Genomic DNA, 19440 nt, shown 5'->3' on the forward strand with positions numbered 1-19440 from the left:
GGAAAAAGTATTATGTGATCCCTTTAAGGCATACACATATGGATGTAGAGGCAATGATGAATATAAGCTATGAGAATAGGCTGAGTCTCTGTGACATGCATAACATATTAGACTAACATAAAAATACACACAAACTGAGGTTTGGAGAGGAAATACCTCACATAATTCAGATTTTCTGTTGGATAGCTCTTAATTAATCTAAATTAGCGCATGTTATGTATATGTTATAGTGTATATGGTATGACTGATGGGATCATTACATGTAAATATTTTCGGAAATGCATTTTTCTGAGCACTTTGTTCTGAATGACAGTCTTGAGGTTTATAATCTGAGTTTTCATCAAAGACTGAATGACCTAATCCTTTTGCCTCATTTACTGCAAGGGTGACAGATGACGACACTGACTTCCCAAGGAAGAGAAAAGGATTTTGATACTTGGAAGTGGATTATAGTGGAAGTGGAAAATTTTGACTTCTTGGTTTATTTATGTAATTTTGGGATAAGGCCAGTTTATTCAGTTTTCAGATCAGTTTCTTTGAAGGTGACCCTTTTGTGTATGGGTTGGCAAAAATCAACAAAACTAGTTATACACAGAAATTATTTTACCGAAAATAAGTTTTCATTTATCCAAAAATATCAGCCCTTGTAACCATTTTTATTTGTATTTATTTTCTTTAACTGACATAGAGAGATTTTAGTGAGAGGATATACAATGTAATATAATGGCAGTGGGTGATGAGAAAAATGCTTAGTAAAGTCTTTTGTTTTTCTTCAGTTTTACAAACCGTGGTTTGGGGTTTTGAGTAAATTATTTTCTCATTGAGTAGTACAAAATACATAAGCACAAAATAATTTCCTGTGGTTCTGCTGGTTTGCAAGCTATGGAAGCACAGTCTCTCTCAAACTTGTGCCTGAAGATGCCTATAAACACTTTATTATACTTTTTCTTTTCTTTTTTTCCGGGAAAAACATCAGATTCTCTGTTCACTTGTAATCCTTGTGACAGTACCTTTGAGTACTCTTTATGATATGAGTAAGTTTCAAGAAACAGTGTGATGGAAACATTGGGAAAGGGATATATAAGAAATATTAAGAAATATTCTGTGTAAATACATCAGGAAATGTCATCAGTGGTATACAAACACAACAAATGCACTTGTTAATTTGGCAGTGAGGGCAAGTGACTTTTAATTCCATGATATACAGCACTGTGTTTTTAGTCTCTCCTGTTTATTGAAGTTTTAAATGTCAGATGGCATGATTTTTTGATGGGCTGGAAATATTGAATATGACACATGATGGTGTGTCATGCAGGGCTGTGTCCCACAGTGAGGGGATTCTAGTTTTGTGTGTGTGGCAGACTCAGCAGACACACAGTGCTCTCAGACAGTTGAAGCCTGGCGGGAAGCTTTGTTCCCTTCTTTTGCCACTGTGGTTCCCATGGGACTAATGTTTCTGAGACAGTCAAGGCCTTCATATGACCAACAGGATCTTCAAAACATTATGAGAGCTCAGGTTACCCAGTGCCAACAAGAGCTGATTTTGGACCAGTTTCTCAGTCTGAATGTGATGAATATGTTGCACTCAAGACCAGTGTCTGCTTTTTTCCTATGTTGCTGATAGGGATGCACCGAAATGAAAATTCTTGGCCGAAACCGAAAACCGAAAAAGAGAAAACCAAGGCCGAAAACCGAAACCGAAACACCGAAAGAAATTATCCCAATTATTAGTACCATTGCATTTATTGCTATGACCGTGTACTAACTTTACTAAAATTAAAACATTGCAATTGCATAAATTAATATTAAAGTTTCAAAGATAATTACAATTACATAAATTATAAAAAAACATAAAAATGCATAATTACAAATTATGCAAATATTTATTAAGCACATTGCAACAATGCACAGTATAAAATAAAATTCAAACTAAAATTTAATCCCACTCATCTGTATATTAAATAATAATGTACAGGCCTACTGGCCTGCAGAAAGGTTTTAAAATTAACTGTTCTCTCATAAAAAGTGCATTTAGGTGAAGAGCATTTGAAATTTTTCTCTGTAGTACTAGAAAGTGCATTACTTCTCCAGTAGGCAAGACTGTTATCACTACTGGGGATGGGGACTTCAGACAGATAACCATCTAGCTGTTGAGCAGTTGAGCTTGTCATCTGCCTGACATTTGAGAAATATTTGAGAGAGTGTATTTAAATAGGGCCAGGGCATAAATAAACATTTTTATCAAATTAAAGCAGAAATCTAGCAAAAAATCTAGCAGAAATATGGCTACAATCTGATATTATGCATGTATATGTATATGTGTGTGTATTATATATGCAGAGACGAGTCTTTTTTTTTTTTGCGCTCTGATCTCAGTCTCCTGCGCTTGGCGCTTCTCCGTCTCCACGCGGGTTCTCCGCATCCAGCGCGGCCTGGAGCATTTCTCGTGTGCTCTGCCATATTTCCGCGTCCAAGTAATGGTCTTTATAACGCGGATCAAGCACATTCGCGATGAAGTGCGGAGGATCCGAAAAGATCTCAGTGAGACGTGTGCTAACAGACTCTATAAGACTGTACTTTTCTTTGTTTTCACTTCGTGGTCCGTCTCAATCTCTTTGTTAGGAGACGCTTTAGTACTGCGAATAAAGGAATAAGAATAGAGAGAATGTTCTCTATTAAGACCCACTGGTGTGAAGTGAATGACGCGGGGAGCTCGTGGTCTGCGCTATGCAGGTGCACGTGCCGGTCGCGGTTTCTGTTTGCGTCATCATAACATTTCGGCCGTGTTGTTTCGGTAATAAAAGTGTTTCGGCCGAAAACCGAAAATGCACTTTTTGGCCATTTTCGGCCGAAAATTTTCGGTGGCCGAATATTCGGTGCATCCCTAGTTGCTGAGCTATCTTCAAATGACAAAGCAACTATTTCATATTCATCTGTGCAAATGTATAGTCCTTAACAGAACATAAAATCTGTCTTCTAGATTGTTCAGCTTTTTGTCAGTATTAATTTCTCTCTTTGTCATTAATTGTTCCCTGTCAAGGGAACTTCGAACTGCGTCCTCTGAGGGGACACTATGGGGAACACCTCGTCGTGACCCGTGTCTGAAGCATACTTTGAAAAACGCCAACGTGTTGGCCGGCGACAGCCTCTGACGTCACTACCAGCGCGACTATAAATACTCGCCCGTAGGACCCGTCACTTATCTTCTTCGCCTTCATTGACTGTTTTGTTTGAAGCGTGCATCTGAGAAACGACCAAAACGGTAAGAGCGATCTATTATTGTTATCATGGCATCCACTAGCAAGGCATTTAAACAGTGTGTGCATCCGTGTCAGCGTTATTTGACACCTGATGACACACACACTCTTTGCGTCTCTTGTTTGGGCGAAGAGCACGCGCGCGATGTCCTCGAGGGGGCAATCTGCGTGCATTGCGAGCATTTTTCTGTGAAAAAGCTCCGCTCTCGTTTGTCTCTCTTTTCGAGGAAAGAGGGACAGCCATCTGGATCCCACGGCTCAGGACTCGTCATTGCCAAGGCACGGAGGAGAATGAGCTTGTGGGGATCACAGGTGGATCTCGCTGAGGAGTGTAGAGAGGGACTTTTCCTTTCACACTCTCTGGCGGCAAACGAGAGTGAACTTCAGGAGGAAGATGCGTTGTCATTAATCCATTCTGGCACTGAAGTTAGTGCTCTGCTGGGTTTTACCGAGGAAGAGCAGGAGATGTCTGAGAGTGGCGAAGAAGCTGAGGCTGAGCCTTCACAATCCTCCTGCCCTGCGTATGGGGAGCTGTTAGAGGTTATGGATCACGCCACGGCAAAATCAGACTTGCCATGGAAGCGTGCCAGAAAAGTAACGTCGCGAGGTCGCCTCGAGCCCAGGTGAGCCTTCCATTCTTGCCTGACTTACATGCAGAAGTCGTAAAGGAATGGAAGAGGCTGTTTTTCTCTCGCATCCATCGGTTTCAGCATGCGAGTTATGCTGATATCGAAGGCATGCACAAAAATGGCTATGAGAGGATGCCCCCTGTAGAAGAGATGCTGGCTAGCTATCTCTCTGTGGGAGAAACGTCCTCTCTTAAATCTCCCTCTTTGCCATCTAAGACCCTCCAGGATACATAAATGGCAAATCATACGCGGCAGCAGGTCAGGCTGTGGCTTCGTTGCACTCGATGGCAGTGCTTCAGGCTTACCAGGCTGACCTGCTGAAGGACCTGGATACAGGCGAGGGCCTTTCAGCTGACCAGGTAGCCGAGCTGCGCCGCACCACAGACCTCTCTCTCCGGGCTACCAAGCATGGTGGTAACGGAGAGACATATGTGCGTGGACCTGGGAGACATCGGGAGGGAAGAAAGGGAGTTTCTTCTTGATGTTCCGGTCTCGCCTTCTGAGCTTTTTGGTACCTCCGTCGAGATGGTGGTCGAAAAGTTCAGGGAGGCAAGGGCGCGCTCAGCTGCCTTTAAATCCTTCATTCCACGAAGGTCCAGGTCCGAGCCCGAACAAAAAAGGGGTCCTGGCCCATCTGGCCTCGCGCTCCTCCCTTTAACTTCTGTTTTTATCCTCCCCTGCCTTATTCCCCTGTAGCCACCAGCTCTCCACCTGATCAAAGTTAGGTGGAAAGTTTCTCACATAACAGTCTCCTATCCTGGACCTATGATGTGTTGGTTGGTTCTATGTTCATAGTAACCACCTTACTGACGGTCCGGACCAGAAGGGGCGCCCTGTAAGCAGGACTCCAGTACAGGAGGGTGGGTGAGTACGTAAGCCTTTCTTTATCTGCTTATGGGTGTTATATTGCTGGTGGTTATATGTCTACTAACAAACTCTGTGAGTTTCCTTTACAGTGCTCTGGTATTAGGTGGCCAAGATCACAGGCTTTCGGCAGGCGGCAGCGCCGCGTGGGTTCCGCCCCCCCCCCCCGGGGTGCGACACCCACCCGGTAGTGGGACCCGTGTGTGGGAGGCAAGCGCTCTCCGGTTGTCCATCCCACACCCCCTCCCGAGGAGCCTGGCTCATCGTCAGAACTGGCACAGCACTGCGGGGAATTTCATGGATGTCCGGCCAGGTCACCTTGAGGGGCCGCCTGGCCGCTTGGCGCATCCGGGGAGGTGGTAGTTACGGAATTCTCACTTGAGGGTTGGAGCTCGCCTCTCCCGTGCGATCCAGCGCCTCTGCGATGCTTAGGAACCTTTCTGTACACACGCTAAGCCTGTGTACTTTCTCAAAACCACATGGTGGTCAGTGTGCACGTGAACACTTTGCGCACTGTCTGAAATCCACGTAAGTGGTAAGTGTGCATGCAAGACTCTGCGCACTTTCTGAAATCCACGTAATTGGTAAGTGTGCACGCAAGATTTTGCACACTTTCTGAAATCCTGTATGGTAGGGGTTACGCGCTCCGCTTCGTTACCTTTCTTAAGATTTTTAGCCCTGGGTTCCATGGGCTTCATTCAACCAGTGTGTATTTGTTATACACCTCAAGCATCGCTTCCCTCAACATGAGGGGCTGTGTGGACGTACTGTGGGGCCTCTCTGAAGGCGAGCTCCCACATACTGTGGTTGTCAGGTAGTAGGCCTCACCAGGCCTCCCTGGAGGTTTAGCTCCCACATACTGTGCGTTTCCACTAAAAAGCGAGCTCCCATGGTTTGTGGTTGTCAGGTAGTAGGCCTCACCAGGCCTCCCTGGAGTTGAGTTGCAATAACTTTCAGTTTCTGCTTAAGGTGGTTATCTGGTAGCAGGTAGTAGGCCTATCTAGGCCTCTCTGTAGGTGAACTCCCACATATTGTGGTTATCAGGTAGTAGGCTTCACAGGCCTCTCTGAAGGTGAGCTCCCACATACTGTGGTTGTCAGGTATCCTTTCAGTACACAGACTAAGCCTGTGTACTTACTCAAAACCACATGGTGGTCAGTGTGCACGTGAACACTTTGCGCACTGTCTGAAATCCACGTAAGTGGTAAGTGTGCACGCAAGACTCTGCGCACTTTCTGAAATCCTGTACGGTAGGGGTTACGTGCTCCGCTTCGTTCCCTTTTTTAAGATGATTAGCCCTGGGTTCCTTGGGCTTCATTCAACCAGTGTGTATTTGTTATACACCTCGAGCATTGCTTCCCTCAATTCTCGTGGTAGTTTACCAGCGCCCCCCTTTTGTTCCAAAGAAAAAGGGTCGCCTATGAGCATGCTGCTCGGAGCTCGGAGTCCTCCTCTCATAGGAGACTGAATGCTCGGTTTTTTCATCAGAGCGCTCCAGTACTACATACTGTTTTGAGACGCACTGTGAAAGCAGACATCCTGCTGAGGCAGGGGCTGAGGCTCGGGGAATGGCGCCTTCGCACCAAGGTGTTGAAGCAGAGTTAGGAGAGGTTGGCCAGATTTGGGTGGATCGGTTTTGCGGCTCGAGAGAGCATCGCACTATCCCCTCTGGCTTCCTCTGACTCAGCCAGCTCCATTGGGGCTGGACGCCATGGTACAGATGTGGCCGAGGCTTCGTCTGTACATTCCTTCCTCCAATTGTTCTGCTCCCGGGCCATTCCATCTACGACCTGCTCTATAAGAGTGCCACGAGAGCCCCTCCTTAGAACAGTATTTGTAAATCCATGTTATGGTAAGTGTGCACGTGAAGTCTTTGCACACTTTCTGAAATCCACACTGTGGTAAGTTCGCACGCTAGTACTCTGCGTTCTTTCTAAAATCCTATATGGTAAGGGCTTCGCACGGCTGCTTCGTGCCCTTTCTTGAGTCGGTTAAAGCCCCATTCATCTTGGGCACCACTCCACCCAGGTATCCTCTGATACCTATCTAGAACAGGGCGCCGCTACTAGAGTACTGTTAGGGCAGCTCTTTCGGCAAGTTTTTGCGAAAGCTAGCAGTAGCCCCTGTGTGACAGGCAAGACTTGGTAGAAGAAAGTGCTAGGTTCTTAGCCGTATCCCTTTAAAGGAATCTTTTGTGATTCCAAGCCTTCAGCTCTACCCCGGGCCAGGGCCCTACAGGTAAGTTGGGTATGTAGCTTAGGCCTTTGGCCATAAGGGATAATGTCGTGGGAAAGGGAAGTCGTGGCCTAATGGTTAGAGAGCCGGACTCCCAATCGAAAGGTTGTGAGTTCGAGTCCCGGGCCGGCAGGAATTGTGGGTGGGGGGAGTGCATGTACAGTTCTCTCTCCACCTTCAATACCATGACTTAGGTGCCCTTGAGCAAGGCATCGAACCCACAACTGCTCCCCGGGCGCCGCAGCATAAATGGCTGCCCACTGCTCCGGGTGTGTGCTCACAGTGTGTGTGTGTGTGTGTGTTCACTGCTCTGTGTGTGTGCACTTCGGATGGGTTAAATGCAGAGCACAAATTCTGAGTATGGGTCACCATACTTGGCTGAATGTCACTTCACTTCACGTCATAGACAGCCATCGAAACGTCCCAGGGGCGACTCCCGGTGAAATGGTAGAGTTGGTACTTAGTGTTTGCCATGATTCTGGTCTGCACTCCCCTCAGCATGACGGCGTGGGTATACTGTTCCCCGTAGTGTCCCCTCAGAGGAAGTTCCTTTGACAGGGAACGTCTCAGGTTACGAATGTAACCATGGTTCCCTGAGAGGGAACGAGACACTGCGTCCTCTAGCTCCCTGCCATGCTTCAGACACAAGCTTCACGAAGAAGATAAGTGACGGGTCCTACGGCCCTTACGAAAGGAAAATATATTTATCAATATATTTCTTAAAATATATTGTGATATATTGTAATATATTAATTTCCCTTTTTATTTTCTAAGATATTATATATTTGAATACATTCAATAATATATTGATGATACATATATTACATAATATATTGCAAAATATACAAATGATTGCCGCTTTCAATATATTGCCATATATTGGAAAAAATAAATATATATAAGAATATATGCCTAATATATTACATGATATTTTCCAACATACTGCAATATATTTTTGTTTCATAAGGGGGGCGCGTATTTATAGTCGCGTTGGTAGTGACGTCAGAGGCTGTTGCCGGCCAACACGTTGGCGTTTTTCAAAGTATGCTTCAGACACGGGTCACGACGAGGTGTTCCCCATAGTGTCCCCTCAGAGGACGCAGTGTCTCGTTCCCTCTCAGGGAACCATGGTTACATTCGTAACCTGAGACGTTCTTTGTGTGCTGTATTTCTAGATATTGACATGAAGAAGGACATTGAGGTGCTGATAGCAGAGGAACGTGCTGAGATCATCTCTAAATATAATAAGGTAAATTGTGCCATTTACCCTCACACTTTGAGCAGATATTCACTGAAATAGTATAGATCCTGTCATAAGTACTGTAACTTATTCAAGTTTGCCTATTTCCTTTAATGTATGCCGTTCGGGTAATGAATTATTTGTGCTAGAATTGGTATACTATAAAAGTTTTAAGAAATTAATACTTAAATTCAGCAAGGATGTATTAACACTAGAACCGCCAGAGGTCGCTGTATACCTAAAACGCCAGCAGGTAAATTTTACCCACGTACATAACAACTGTATTTATATGGCTAAAGAACATATTATTTCACTGTATTGTGCTACTGTCTTCACAAACAAGTGTCTAGAGTAATGAAATGATTATGTCTAGTCATCAACTATATTTTTGTCCTGTTGTAATATGTACTTTTTTTTTATGCAGGCTACACTATTCACTTTTCATAACAGTCAGTATTAAGCTAAACAAGCCAGCACTGACAACGAGAATTAGAAGGAAGTAAATAGATATTTGGGTGGTGTAATAGGCTATTATAATATATTGCATCTATTCTTAACCATAGGGCCGCGGCCCACGCTTGGGCCATGAGCGCCACCTGGAGGGCCGCAAAAAACTTTACGTTTTTCACCTGTGGGCCGCGAGGGCCGCGGGACCAAACAAGTTACGAACAGAAGACACCAGACCACTGTTATCCATGAGACAGTTACAATATACCATCCCACCACTAGTGGCAGTAATGCCTCAGTTGTTTAACAAGCGCTAATAAGCAGAAGAAGACACTCAGTCAACCGTAGCCTGTAGCAAAAGTTACGCCTGTTTCACCCCTGATTTCCACTGCACACGTCTGTGGTGCGTTACGGCTCCGACATGGCTACCGGAGCTGATCGCGGTCACTCTAGTCTATGCTTGTGTTTTCACCAGATGCTCCGCGGCACTTTTCAAAAGCTTCGCAGAAGTAGCTCTCCGCGCCGTTTCGCTAAAGATAGGCGCCTAGTCTATTTCTGACGCACCCTGGTCCAAACCGCACAGCAAATACAAAATCATATGCATTTCAGACTCCCAATCGTATTTCACATTATTATATTCATGCTAGGAGGCCAGAAATAGATGACAAGAGGTTCATCCTTTAAGTTGAAAAACCTCACATTATTATATGACACCACAGATCATTTTTACAAGGACAATTAAAAAAAAAAGGAAGTGGTGTGGAGTTTAATTGCAGGAGTTGCATGACTGGAATAAACATAATTAAACCGGACAAAACATTAACATTTAGCCAACCATGTTAGAACACACAAATCAAGAAAAGCAATGTTGGACCATAGACTGTAGTGTTTGACAGGCAAATCACGTGTTCTCGCGAATCCTACCGCCGTGCTTCTGATCCACCTGTACCGAGTCTATTTTTGCTGTGCTGCACACGCTGAATTAAAATTACAGCGCATTGTTCACAGTAAAAATGAACATGGATTGACACGGAAATGCAGTCATTTCACAATACATTTATAGAATTAAAGCCTACTGTGTTTCACAGACAACACATGGCTTTTTGGCTATGTTTAAAACAAAAAAAGACTACCTTTAGGTAAACAAGGAAACGCTATGTATGCACTTTTATGGAGGCAGAAAAACAAAGCTCATTAAGACCTGTGGTATTGTTTGTAATAAAGATTTAAATGCACAAGGCACGAGAGCCGACTGTTTCTGTCAGTTTTAATTTTAAATGTTTGTGATTGCCTAACAAGAAAATTAGGCTAATGTTATATTTAAATGTGTTGCCGCTTGCTTGAGCAACTTATTATAAAAACCTAGAAGTCAAGTGCATGAATAATACGTTGTTTATATTTGAGTTTATTCTAATGGCTATGAAAGATTGTTACTGTACTATGATAAGAGTATCACATTCATGAAAAAGCTTTTTTTTATTAATTTATTATTATTATTATTATTTTAACATGATTTGAAATATAAAATAATGAACAAATGTTGTGTTTGTGGACTAAACAGCCGCGGATTAGTAGCGGACTGCAAACGTGTCCTGTGTGAAAGCACAATGAGTCCGTGCTGCTCCTGCACCACATACCTAATGCACACGGACTGCAGACGGAGTATGTGTGAAACATGTGGAGAAATTTTTAAAGTGGAAAAGGGGAGACCAAATCGTATCGCAGCCATGGCCACAGACAAGGCCGGACTTACCATTGGGCTTGACTGGGCTCAAGCCCATGGGCCCCGCCCAATAGGGGACCCGCCCGTTTACGTTAGATTTTTTCAATAATATGTCAGTCATTTAATTTTTCATTTTAAAGTTTGTTGATTGGTCTAGCATTGTTACCTGGTCCTGCCCTGCAATGAAAAATGTAACTTAATTAGCTAAATTAAATGTCAGTCATCTTGAGGTTTGCTGATTGGTTATTGGCAGTTATGCAGTGCCTCGTTTACTGCCGTTGAAAAAACCTGTCTGCATTAGACAGTGATGTAATGGTGGACAAACGGTATCAGAGTGGCGCGCTTAAAAGAAAATTAAAGAATGAAAGACAGCAACGCAAAAAGGAAGTTATCAGTAAAATGAAAAGGATTACTGGATTTTTTTACACCCATGACACCACAGCTTGATGTGCAAGGGGAGAATACAGAGGACAACAACCCAAACCCGCTGGAAGAAACGGTTGGAGACGATTTGAATTCAGAAACAGCGACCGAACAATGTCCAACTACAGATTCTTTATCCACTGATCCTGCTCGCTGGGGTAAAATTGATGAAAGCGTGCGTGCTTATTGGGCGCGAAAAGGTCCGGAGTCCGTTCAAAATAAGGATGCTAATGTCAAGGCTTCTGAACGCCACTACAAACATCAGAAGAGACTGTTTTCTAAAATTCATTTCAAACGCAAGCATTTGAATGGTGAGTACTTGCCCAGAGAATGTTTGCTCTGCTCACCATCCACCGGTTGTGTGGTTTGTTATGCTTGCTGCCTTTTTGGCGAGGGTGATGGTCAATCCCTTTTTGAGTCTGGCTATAATGACTGGAAACATGCTACCAGACGCATTGCCGAGCACGAAAATAGTGACAGTCATAGAAAGGCTATGTTTAATTACATCAACAGAGCAGCAGCTGACGGAGTTATAGATTCTTAACTTAAAAAGCAGTTCGAGTCGCAATGCAATTATTGGAGTGAACTTTTGCAAAGAGTGGTTTGGCTTTCCGAGGCTCCAGTGAAATATTTGGTCGAGCTGACAATGGGAATTACATGGGAATCCTGGAACTGATCAGTGAATTCGACCCATTCTTGAAATCACACATACAGATAACGTTATATTGCAATGCTGGGGTAGGAACCCCCTCATATCTCTCATCAAAAACATTTGACGAATTTATCGAGCTAATGAGCAATAGAGTGCTTTCTGAAATCATTGCTGAAGTGAAAGTGACAAAGTACTTTTCCATTTGCATTGATTCAACTCCCGACATGACACACATTGATCAGCTTACATTTATTATAAGGTATGTTTCACCCGAGGGCCTCGTAGAAGAGTGATTCTTAAAATTTCTCCCTATATCTAGCCACACAGGGAAGGCACTCTGTGATGCCGTGCTCACAGTTTTACATGAGATGGACATAGATATTAGTAACTGCCGTGGACAGTGCTATGATAATGCCACAAACATGGCAGGAGTGTACAACGGGCTGCAAGCTCACATCAAAGACATTAATCCACTAGTAGAGTGGGTGCCGTGCGCCACGCACATGCTTAATCTGGCTGGAGTTAATAGCGTAAAATGCTGCACAAAGACCGCCGATTTTTTTACTTCATTCAGACTTTGTTCAACTTCTGCTTGAAATCCACAGCTAGATGGAAGGTGGTAACTGCAGGTTTGCAGCCTAATGAAATCCAACGCATTGAGACACTAAAATCTCTCTCTGACACCAGGTGGGCTGCGCATGCACAGGCCACCAAGGCACTGTGCAGAAATTATGCCAATATTCAAGAGTCACTGATGAACATTGCAGAAGACAGCAAACAGAACCCGACAACACAAAATGATGCTTGGTCACTGCATAAAAAAGGAACAGGCGTGAGACTGCTTTTCTTTGCACTATGTGGAATTATGTTCTCCAACGCTTTCATGGGACAAGTGTTGCACTTCAAGCTGTAGATCTGGACCTGTGCAATGCTGTTGATTTGGTGAGGTCACTGCGGGAATATATTGTTGGTTTGAGAGATGAATTTGATTTGTTTGAAGACCAAGCAAAAGCGATGTCTCCCACCGTTTCAGAAACATACAAACAAGACACACAAAGACAAAGAAAACGCAAGACTCATGTGGGTGAGTCTGCAACACCTGAGGTTCACTTATCAGGGAGAGAACAGTTCTCATCTGGTGTGTTTCTAGTTGTGATGGATAGGTTGCTGGCTGAACTTGATCGCCGTTTTCAGTCCTATAATGACCTCAACAGCACTTTTGGTTTCCTGAACAGCATATCTACCCTCTCTGCAGAACATCTTCATAAAAAAGCAGCAGATCTACAGAAGAGATACCACACTGACCTGGAAAATGAATTTTGCGAAGAAATCATCCAGTTCAAAGAATTCATCTGCCATGATGAGCCATCATCTGCTAGGGAACTTCTTTTGTGCATTAAAAAAAGAAAACTACAGACCATCTTCCCAAACGTTGATGTTGCTCTCAGACTTTACCTGACATTACCAGTCACAAATGCAAGTGGGGAGCGCAGTTTCTCCAAACTGAAACCAGTAAAAAATAGACTAAGATCCACAATTGTCCAGCAGAAATTAAATCATCTCACTCTGATGTCAATTGAGAGTGACCTTCTACGTAAGGTGGATTTTACTGATTTGATCAAAGACTTTGCTGCAAAGAAATCCAGAAGATGCCACTTCTAAATGAGATGACATACATGAAGTCATAACCTGATTACCTTTCTCTCTCTTTCTCTACCTTGCCTGTTGTTGTTTTAAATGATCAGCCTCTGGATTCTGTAGTTGATGTCTTGCTTTCTTAAGATATGATAGTGTACTATTTTTATTTTATTTTATTGACTGTATATTTTTAATTTGTGTGCATAGTTTAGATTTTTCACTACAACACTTACGTACTGCACACACACAATTTATCTTGCACTTTGTTCAATTAGTTATTTTGCTATATTCTTGCAATTGAAGGCACTTCCTATATTATAATTGCTATCTTATATTAGCCTACCACTAAATTTGAACAAAGTTAGGCATGTTCTATGAAGTTCTATTTATGTATTTTTGCTAGAGTACTAAATTACATCTAATGATCTTTAAAATGCCATGGTAATGAGAAAATGCTTATTTAATTTTGTTATATATTATTCTCTAAGATTGTAATTTATGTGATGTAGTAGACATACTGTAGGTCAAAGTCAGCCTAACACTGCCTATATGTATACTGGAGATGTATATAATCTATACAATATGTCAGCACTTACCAAGAACAGTTTTTTAAAAAGATTTAAACACTCATAGATTTAGTTATTTATATGGAATACAAATGATTTGTTATGATTGCAATCTTACAAGGTATTTGTTTGTTTTTCAATATGTTTTCCAGGTAAATAAGTGTTTTATTCTCCTTCTGACCAAGACATTTGTGCATTGCAATAAACACATGATCACTTTGAACTTTTTTAATCATTATATATGTATTAGAAAAAATTTTTTTCAAGCTTTAATCAGTGGTCATATAAATAAATTATAACGTTTTTTTTAACATGTAACACTGTATACTGTACTAGTGACCTTTTGAAAGTAGCTTTGCACTTCAAATAACGATTGGATCGATTATATTGTTACGCCACCAGATGGCGACAAATGACTTTAAAAAAAAACATTTGTCATTGAATCGTTCATTCAGGAGATTCGTTCAAAAATGCTGATTCATCTATGAAACAAGTGTATTTGATTGAGGAATTGAATCATTCATTCAAACCCAAGTTTTTTTAATAAATGATTCAGATTAATTAAACATTTTTATAGACTTCAGCAATTAATAAATTGTTATTTTGTTTAGTTGTTTGTTGAGAATCGTGATCTCTATTTTTATTCTCAGTTTATCCAGAATTGTGTAGCTCTAATACATAGCTTGTGTATGTATCATTTTGTTCTATTTAAAGTAATGTATAGAAGGTAGGGCCCGAAAGTGACTCAAGCCCAGGGGCCCCCACCACCGTAAGTCCTGCCCTGGCCACAGACATATAGCATCAGTTGCAAGAAAGAATAAAAAGCAGCCGATTTTATTTTATTTTTATTTAGCAGATTATAAAGCTACATTGCTAATATTTGATTGGGCCCTGGGCCACTTTTTTGGACTGTAAAAGTTGGGCCCCGACATCAAAAAGGTTAAGAACCCCTGATATATTGTCATTAATCAATGTTTTACAGATAACCTATGTTTTTTTAAATACAAAAATAGCCTATGAGCAATTAATAATTCACCACATTGCATAGGATGATGCCATGACAGCTTCACCTAATTAATTATTATTTTGTTTTTAAAAAGTCACATAATTTATAATTTGAATTATACAAGAAGAACATCAAATAAACTTTGGGTAAAAGAGAGAGAGAGAGAGAGAGGTTTTATTTATTACATCAGATCGGATTTTTCTTCTTCAGGAAACAGGCAGACTAGAATAAAAAGCAACACAGAAGCGAACAATAAACAATAGAAATGGCAAAACAAAAATTAAATCATTAATCAAAATGTTGAACAATTATGAGTAACATTAGGATAAAACGTCTAAATATGAAATATTGATCGCCGTCAGATGCTGAACTGACAGGATGTTCGTTACTTATCTCCCCACCATCAGACTCTCCGTCGCTCATGGCATTAAGTGCTTCTTCTTCAGCATTCATAAATCGCCTTCTTTTACTCATTTTGTCTTTATTTATGAAACTGATAACCGCTAATTCAGTGAGGGAAAGGCGTTGCCAAGCAATGTACTGTTTAAAACACAAGCAGCACGAAAATGACAGCACGATCATACTACCATTAAGCGGGTAAATTTGACCCGGGCTGGAGCTTACAGGTATAAATACCCCGTTTTGCCATCTGGTTTTATCTAAACAGTTTTAAACAACAGGGGATTGTAAATCACACAATTTTAGTTTAAGTCAGTGACTGGGATACTTGAATGTTTTATTAAAAATATTTTATGTACGTTTTAAAAACAGCCACGGGAAAAATTTACCCCGCGGCGGTTCTAGTGATAAATTGATCAAAAGTCCAAAAAACAAAAAAACAATGTTCTTTTTACCTTCATATTCATCAAAGAATTTGTCATGTTTTCATAAATAAATAAATGTTTCAAATCAGCATATTAGAAAATTCGACTTTGCCATCACAGGAATAAATTACATTTAAAAAATATACAAATAAAGAAAACTGTTGTTTTAAATTGTAATACTATTTGACAATATTACTGTTTTACTGTAATAAATGCAGCTTTGGTGAGCAACACCAACCTTTTCAATCGTAGTGTACGTACATAATGTTGATCATTAGCCTATTATTATCATTAGCAGGGGAAATGTGTTACTGGCTTCCAGGTTGCTGTATTACAGTTTGACATTTCATTAATTCATTAATGTGGACATTGTTTATTTTACATTGGTTCTACATTTGGAGGTTGTTCAAATATGCTGTGGCCTTTGTTGTTGTTAGGTCAGTTTTATTTGTATGGGCTTTTTCTCAATACATATTGTGGCAAGTAAAAAGCTCCTTATAATGTGTAAAAAACTGTTAAAGGCAGTTTTATGTGCTAGGGCAGCGGTCAGGATTTTTGAACCAACAAAGTGTTTGTGAAATATCTGGCCACCTTAGTGATCAATTTGACATCGTGACATTCTCTTACACTCTTCGAGTCTTACAGACTTGAAATTGAGGAATACTGGGACTGTAATCCTCAACTGTCTGTCACGGATCACTGCTTTCTTTCCACTCTTCTCTCCACCATGGGGTTGAGAAGAGGACAGGAAAGCAGCGGCCATCCCTCCTCAGGGAATCAATCCACACCAACTGGAAAAGCTTTTAAACTTCAGCTGTACTGTAAGGGTGCAAATTCTGTTAAATAAGTGCTGAGCATTTAAATGTAAAAGCCCAAATTACAGCTATATATCATTGGATTTATAACGGGGAAAGGACACATTTGTTCTGATTCAGAGCTGCTACATTTAAAGTTGCTTCAGATTTGCCTGGAACTGGATGATGTGTTGCACCTTTGATAAACTCTGCATGATTTTTGTTCAGATGAGTCAAATTAAGTATTCACTTGTGCATATTTCAGGGTAGAGACGCAGGAGTTCAGATCGATCCTTGGGAGGATGCAGACTACAGCATATACAGAGTCACAGATCGCTTTGGATTTCTTCAGTAAGTCCTGGGTAAAAACCCAACACTCAGTTGGCATGTTGGCAGGTGAAGGATGCATTTTTTCATTTTTTTTCAAAGCCCTCTTTTATTTTATCTGAACAGTCACTCATGATGACAGTGTCTTTCTTTCATTGTATTATTATTATTTTTTTTTTTTTATCAGCATGGATTGTCTGTCAACACATTTCATCATATGAAGCAATCTGATTTTAGGAGTGAGCTATTGGAACTGAATTAGTTTTCACTGTCAAGGTTAGGTACAGTAAATTTGGGTACAGATGTACACTACTATCCAAAAGTGTCAGGTCTGTAAGATAGATAGATAGATAGATAGATAGATAGATAGATAGATAGATAGATCAAATCTTTGAATGGTAGTGTACACTGTGTGTTTTAATTAAGTCTTCAACTTATTTGTTTTTTCCCACAGTGAAGAAGAATTACCCACACCCAGTGCGCTTGAAGAGAAGGTAATAAAGACACTCAAGTTAAGCATATAAATATACTGTACAGCTGATGTGTATTTAAACAGCATGTGAATATACTATTCAATTAATATTTAGTAAAATCACAGACAAAAACACAAAAGAAGTCACAAAGGATCATAGATTGAATCAGTTGCAGTGTGGAGACTCTTACGGTCTAACGGGCTTATGGTGACCTTCAGACAGAGAGTATACAGGAGTGTGTGGCAGACTGGGCTGTCTGGAGGTGTGCTCTCATGTGACATATTCACAGCTTGATGGCTGATGCATTTTCCTGCTGACATTTGTGCAGTTGTGTTGTAGCTCTTAAAGGTTAAAGACTAGGGGTGGAAAGAGTGAAAACTGTCCCCAGAACAGATGTCAACAGCAGCAGGGTGATCTGAATGCCTGTTCTGCATCTAATCCCAGAGTACTTCTACAAATGAGGAAAGAAATATTTCTTCCCTAGAAAAAAACACAAGAGGGTTTTTTTGTGTCATATAGCAGATATTTATAATCGACTTGATTGTAAGCTTGTGTGATATGCACCATATTCTTTCAGCTTTTTTCTATTAATTACTAATTAATCATCACTCATCCGAATTTTCATCTGTTTTTTTCTGTGTAGCAAAAACTGGTGGAGATTGAGAGGGTGCAGAAATGGTTGAAGATGCTGAAGAACTGGAGCAAGTACAGGAACAGTGACCGGGTGAGCTTCACCTTGAGAGGTTGTTTCTCACTGTGATGTAGCTCCATGGGGAACCAGAGTGATGCTCATTTCCACTTACTCCTGGTGTCTTTGTGTAGATGATTAAGAGGGTGTATAAAGGCATCCCACTACAGCTGAGAGGACAGACCTGGGCCCTGCTACTGGATGTCGAGAAAGTCAAGAGCGACAATGCAGGAAAATATGAGGTACAGCATAAAACATGCATACATACACATTCACACACAATAGCTCAGCGGAATTAGCTGGAACTTATGGTCACTGTGTCGCCGCAAGTCTCCGCTGGCCTGTTTGGTGAGAGTGGGATTACTGGAGTGTTATTGTGGTAGAGCTTTTTCAAAGGGATTAGAGTGTGATCTGAAAACAGACAGATGGCTGACACAAGGCATATAAAGAGATAGAAGAGAACAAAACACAAGAAAATCAAACCTTCAGAGCCTCTCAGATTTTACAACAAGCAAAAAGGATTAGTAGCATCCACCTTGTCCCTAAGAAAGGTGCCCTGGTGGTGATATCCTTTATCGAATGTTTTACAGAAATGGTTGTAAATGTATTACAAAGCAATTTAGATTGACTTGATTTTGATTGGTCTCTCTCTCTCTCTCTCTCTCTCTCTCTCTCTGTCTTTCTCGCTTTCTATACTTTACTGCTGTAGATGTCTTTTTAAAGAAAAAAAATAGTTTTATTCATCATAGACACATTGAATTGATCCAAAGTGTCAGTAGACATTTGTAATGTTACTAAATAATAATATTTCCAAATATATGTTGTTCTTTTAAACTTTAAATCTGACCCAGGTAGTGTATATATCATGAGAAGAAAAAAAAATCATAAGAGAATAAAAGTAGTTACAGTATGTAATAAATGAGATACTATGAAGTCAGCTGTTCATTTTGGTAAAATAAACCCACTCAGTATTGTAGGTATAATATTACATAAATAAATGTAGAAATGGTTGTCTTCTTATATCATTTTGTAATGCACGGTAGCTTGTCAGTATTTTGATGAAGTCATTTGTTTGATTGACAGAGAATGAAGGAGCAAGCTCAGCTGTACTCTCCAGAAATCAAACAGATTGACCTTGATATCAACAGGACCTTTCGAAACCACATCATGTTTATGGATCGATTCGGTGTAAAGTAAGTAACATATGCATGCATTAAATTGTGCTATAATTAAATAAATGTAATTATATGCCTTGTTGCATTGCAGCTCTGCAATAAAATTCATAGAAATAAAAATGACAGATATAATGTGTGTTCTACAGATACTTGTGCAAAAGTAAACATCACTTGCTGCTTCTACTCTGATTTGTTCCTCTCTTTTATGTGCAACAAAAAACACTATTGTCTGTGAGCACGCTAACAAAGAACCACAATTGGAACAGATTCTTCTGATATGCTTTCAGGCTTACTTTTTTCCTGTTGAAGTCATTTAGCTGTTGAAGTTTCACTTGACAGTAATGGCTCATATAACCTGTAACAAACTGCCCACTTCCACTTTTTGTCTGTTAGTGAGTATATGGATTTTATTGTCTTCCTATGACATTTTCATATATTGGTCATGTAGGAAACTTTGTCTTTGGCCTGTTTTTAGAAAT

The 19440-nt window shown here is 40.8% G+C and overlaps 1 protein-coding gene across 1 annotated transcript in view; it reads left to right on the forward strand.

Moving 5' to 3' along the window:
* LOC132108139 (USP6 N-terminal-like protein) overlaps positions 1–19440 on the forward strand; it is a 42926-nt gene that overhangs the window by 11596 nt on the left and 11890 nt on the right. The window contains exons 2-7 of the mRNA XM_059514713.1: positions 8161–8234; positions 16564–16649; positions 17080–17119; positions 17742–17822; positions 17921–18028; positions 18870–18979. Coding sequence (XP_059370696.1) covers positions 8169–8234; positions 16564–16649; positions 17080–17119; positions 17742–17822; positions 17921–18028; positions 18870–18979 — 491 coding nt within the window. The 5' untranslated portion in view covers positions 8161–8168. The remainder of the gene's footprint in view (positions 1–8160; positions 8235–16563; positions 16650–17079; positions 17120–17741; positions 17823–17920; positions 18029–18869; positions 18980–19440) is intronic.

The sequence above is a fragment of the Carassius carassius genome, chromosome 2 (genome assembly GCF_963082965.1).
Source record: "Carassius carassius chromosome 2, fCarCar2.1, whole genome shotgun sequence".
Classification (NCBI taxonomy): Eukaryota; Metazoa; Chordata; class Actinopteri; order Cypriniformes; family Cyprinidae; genus Carassius; species Carassius carassius.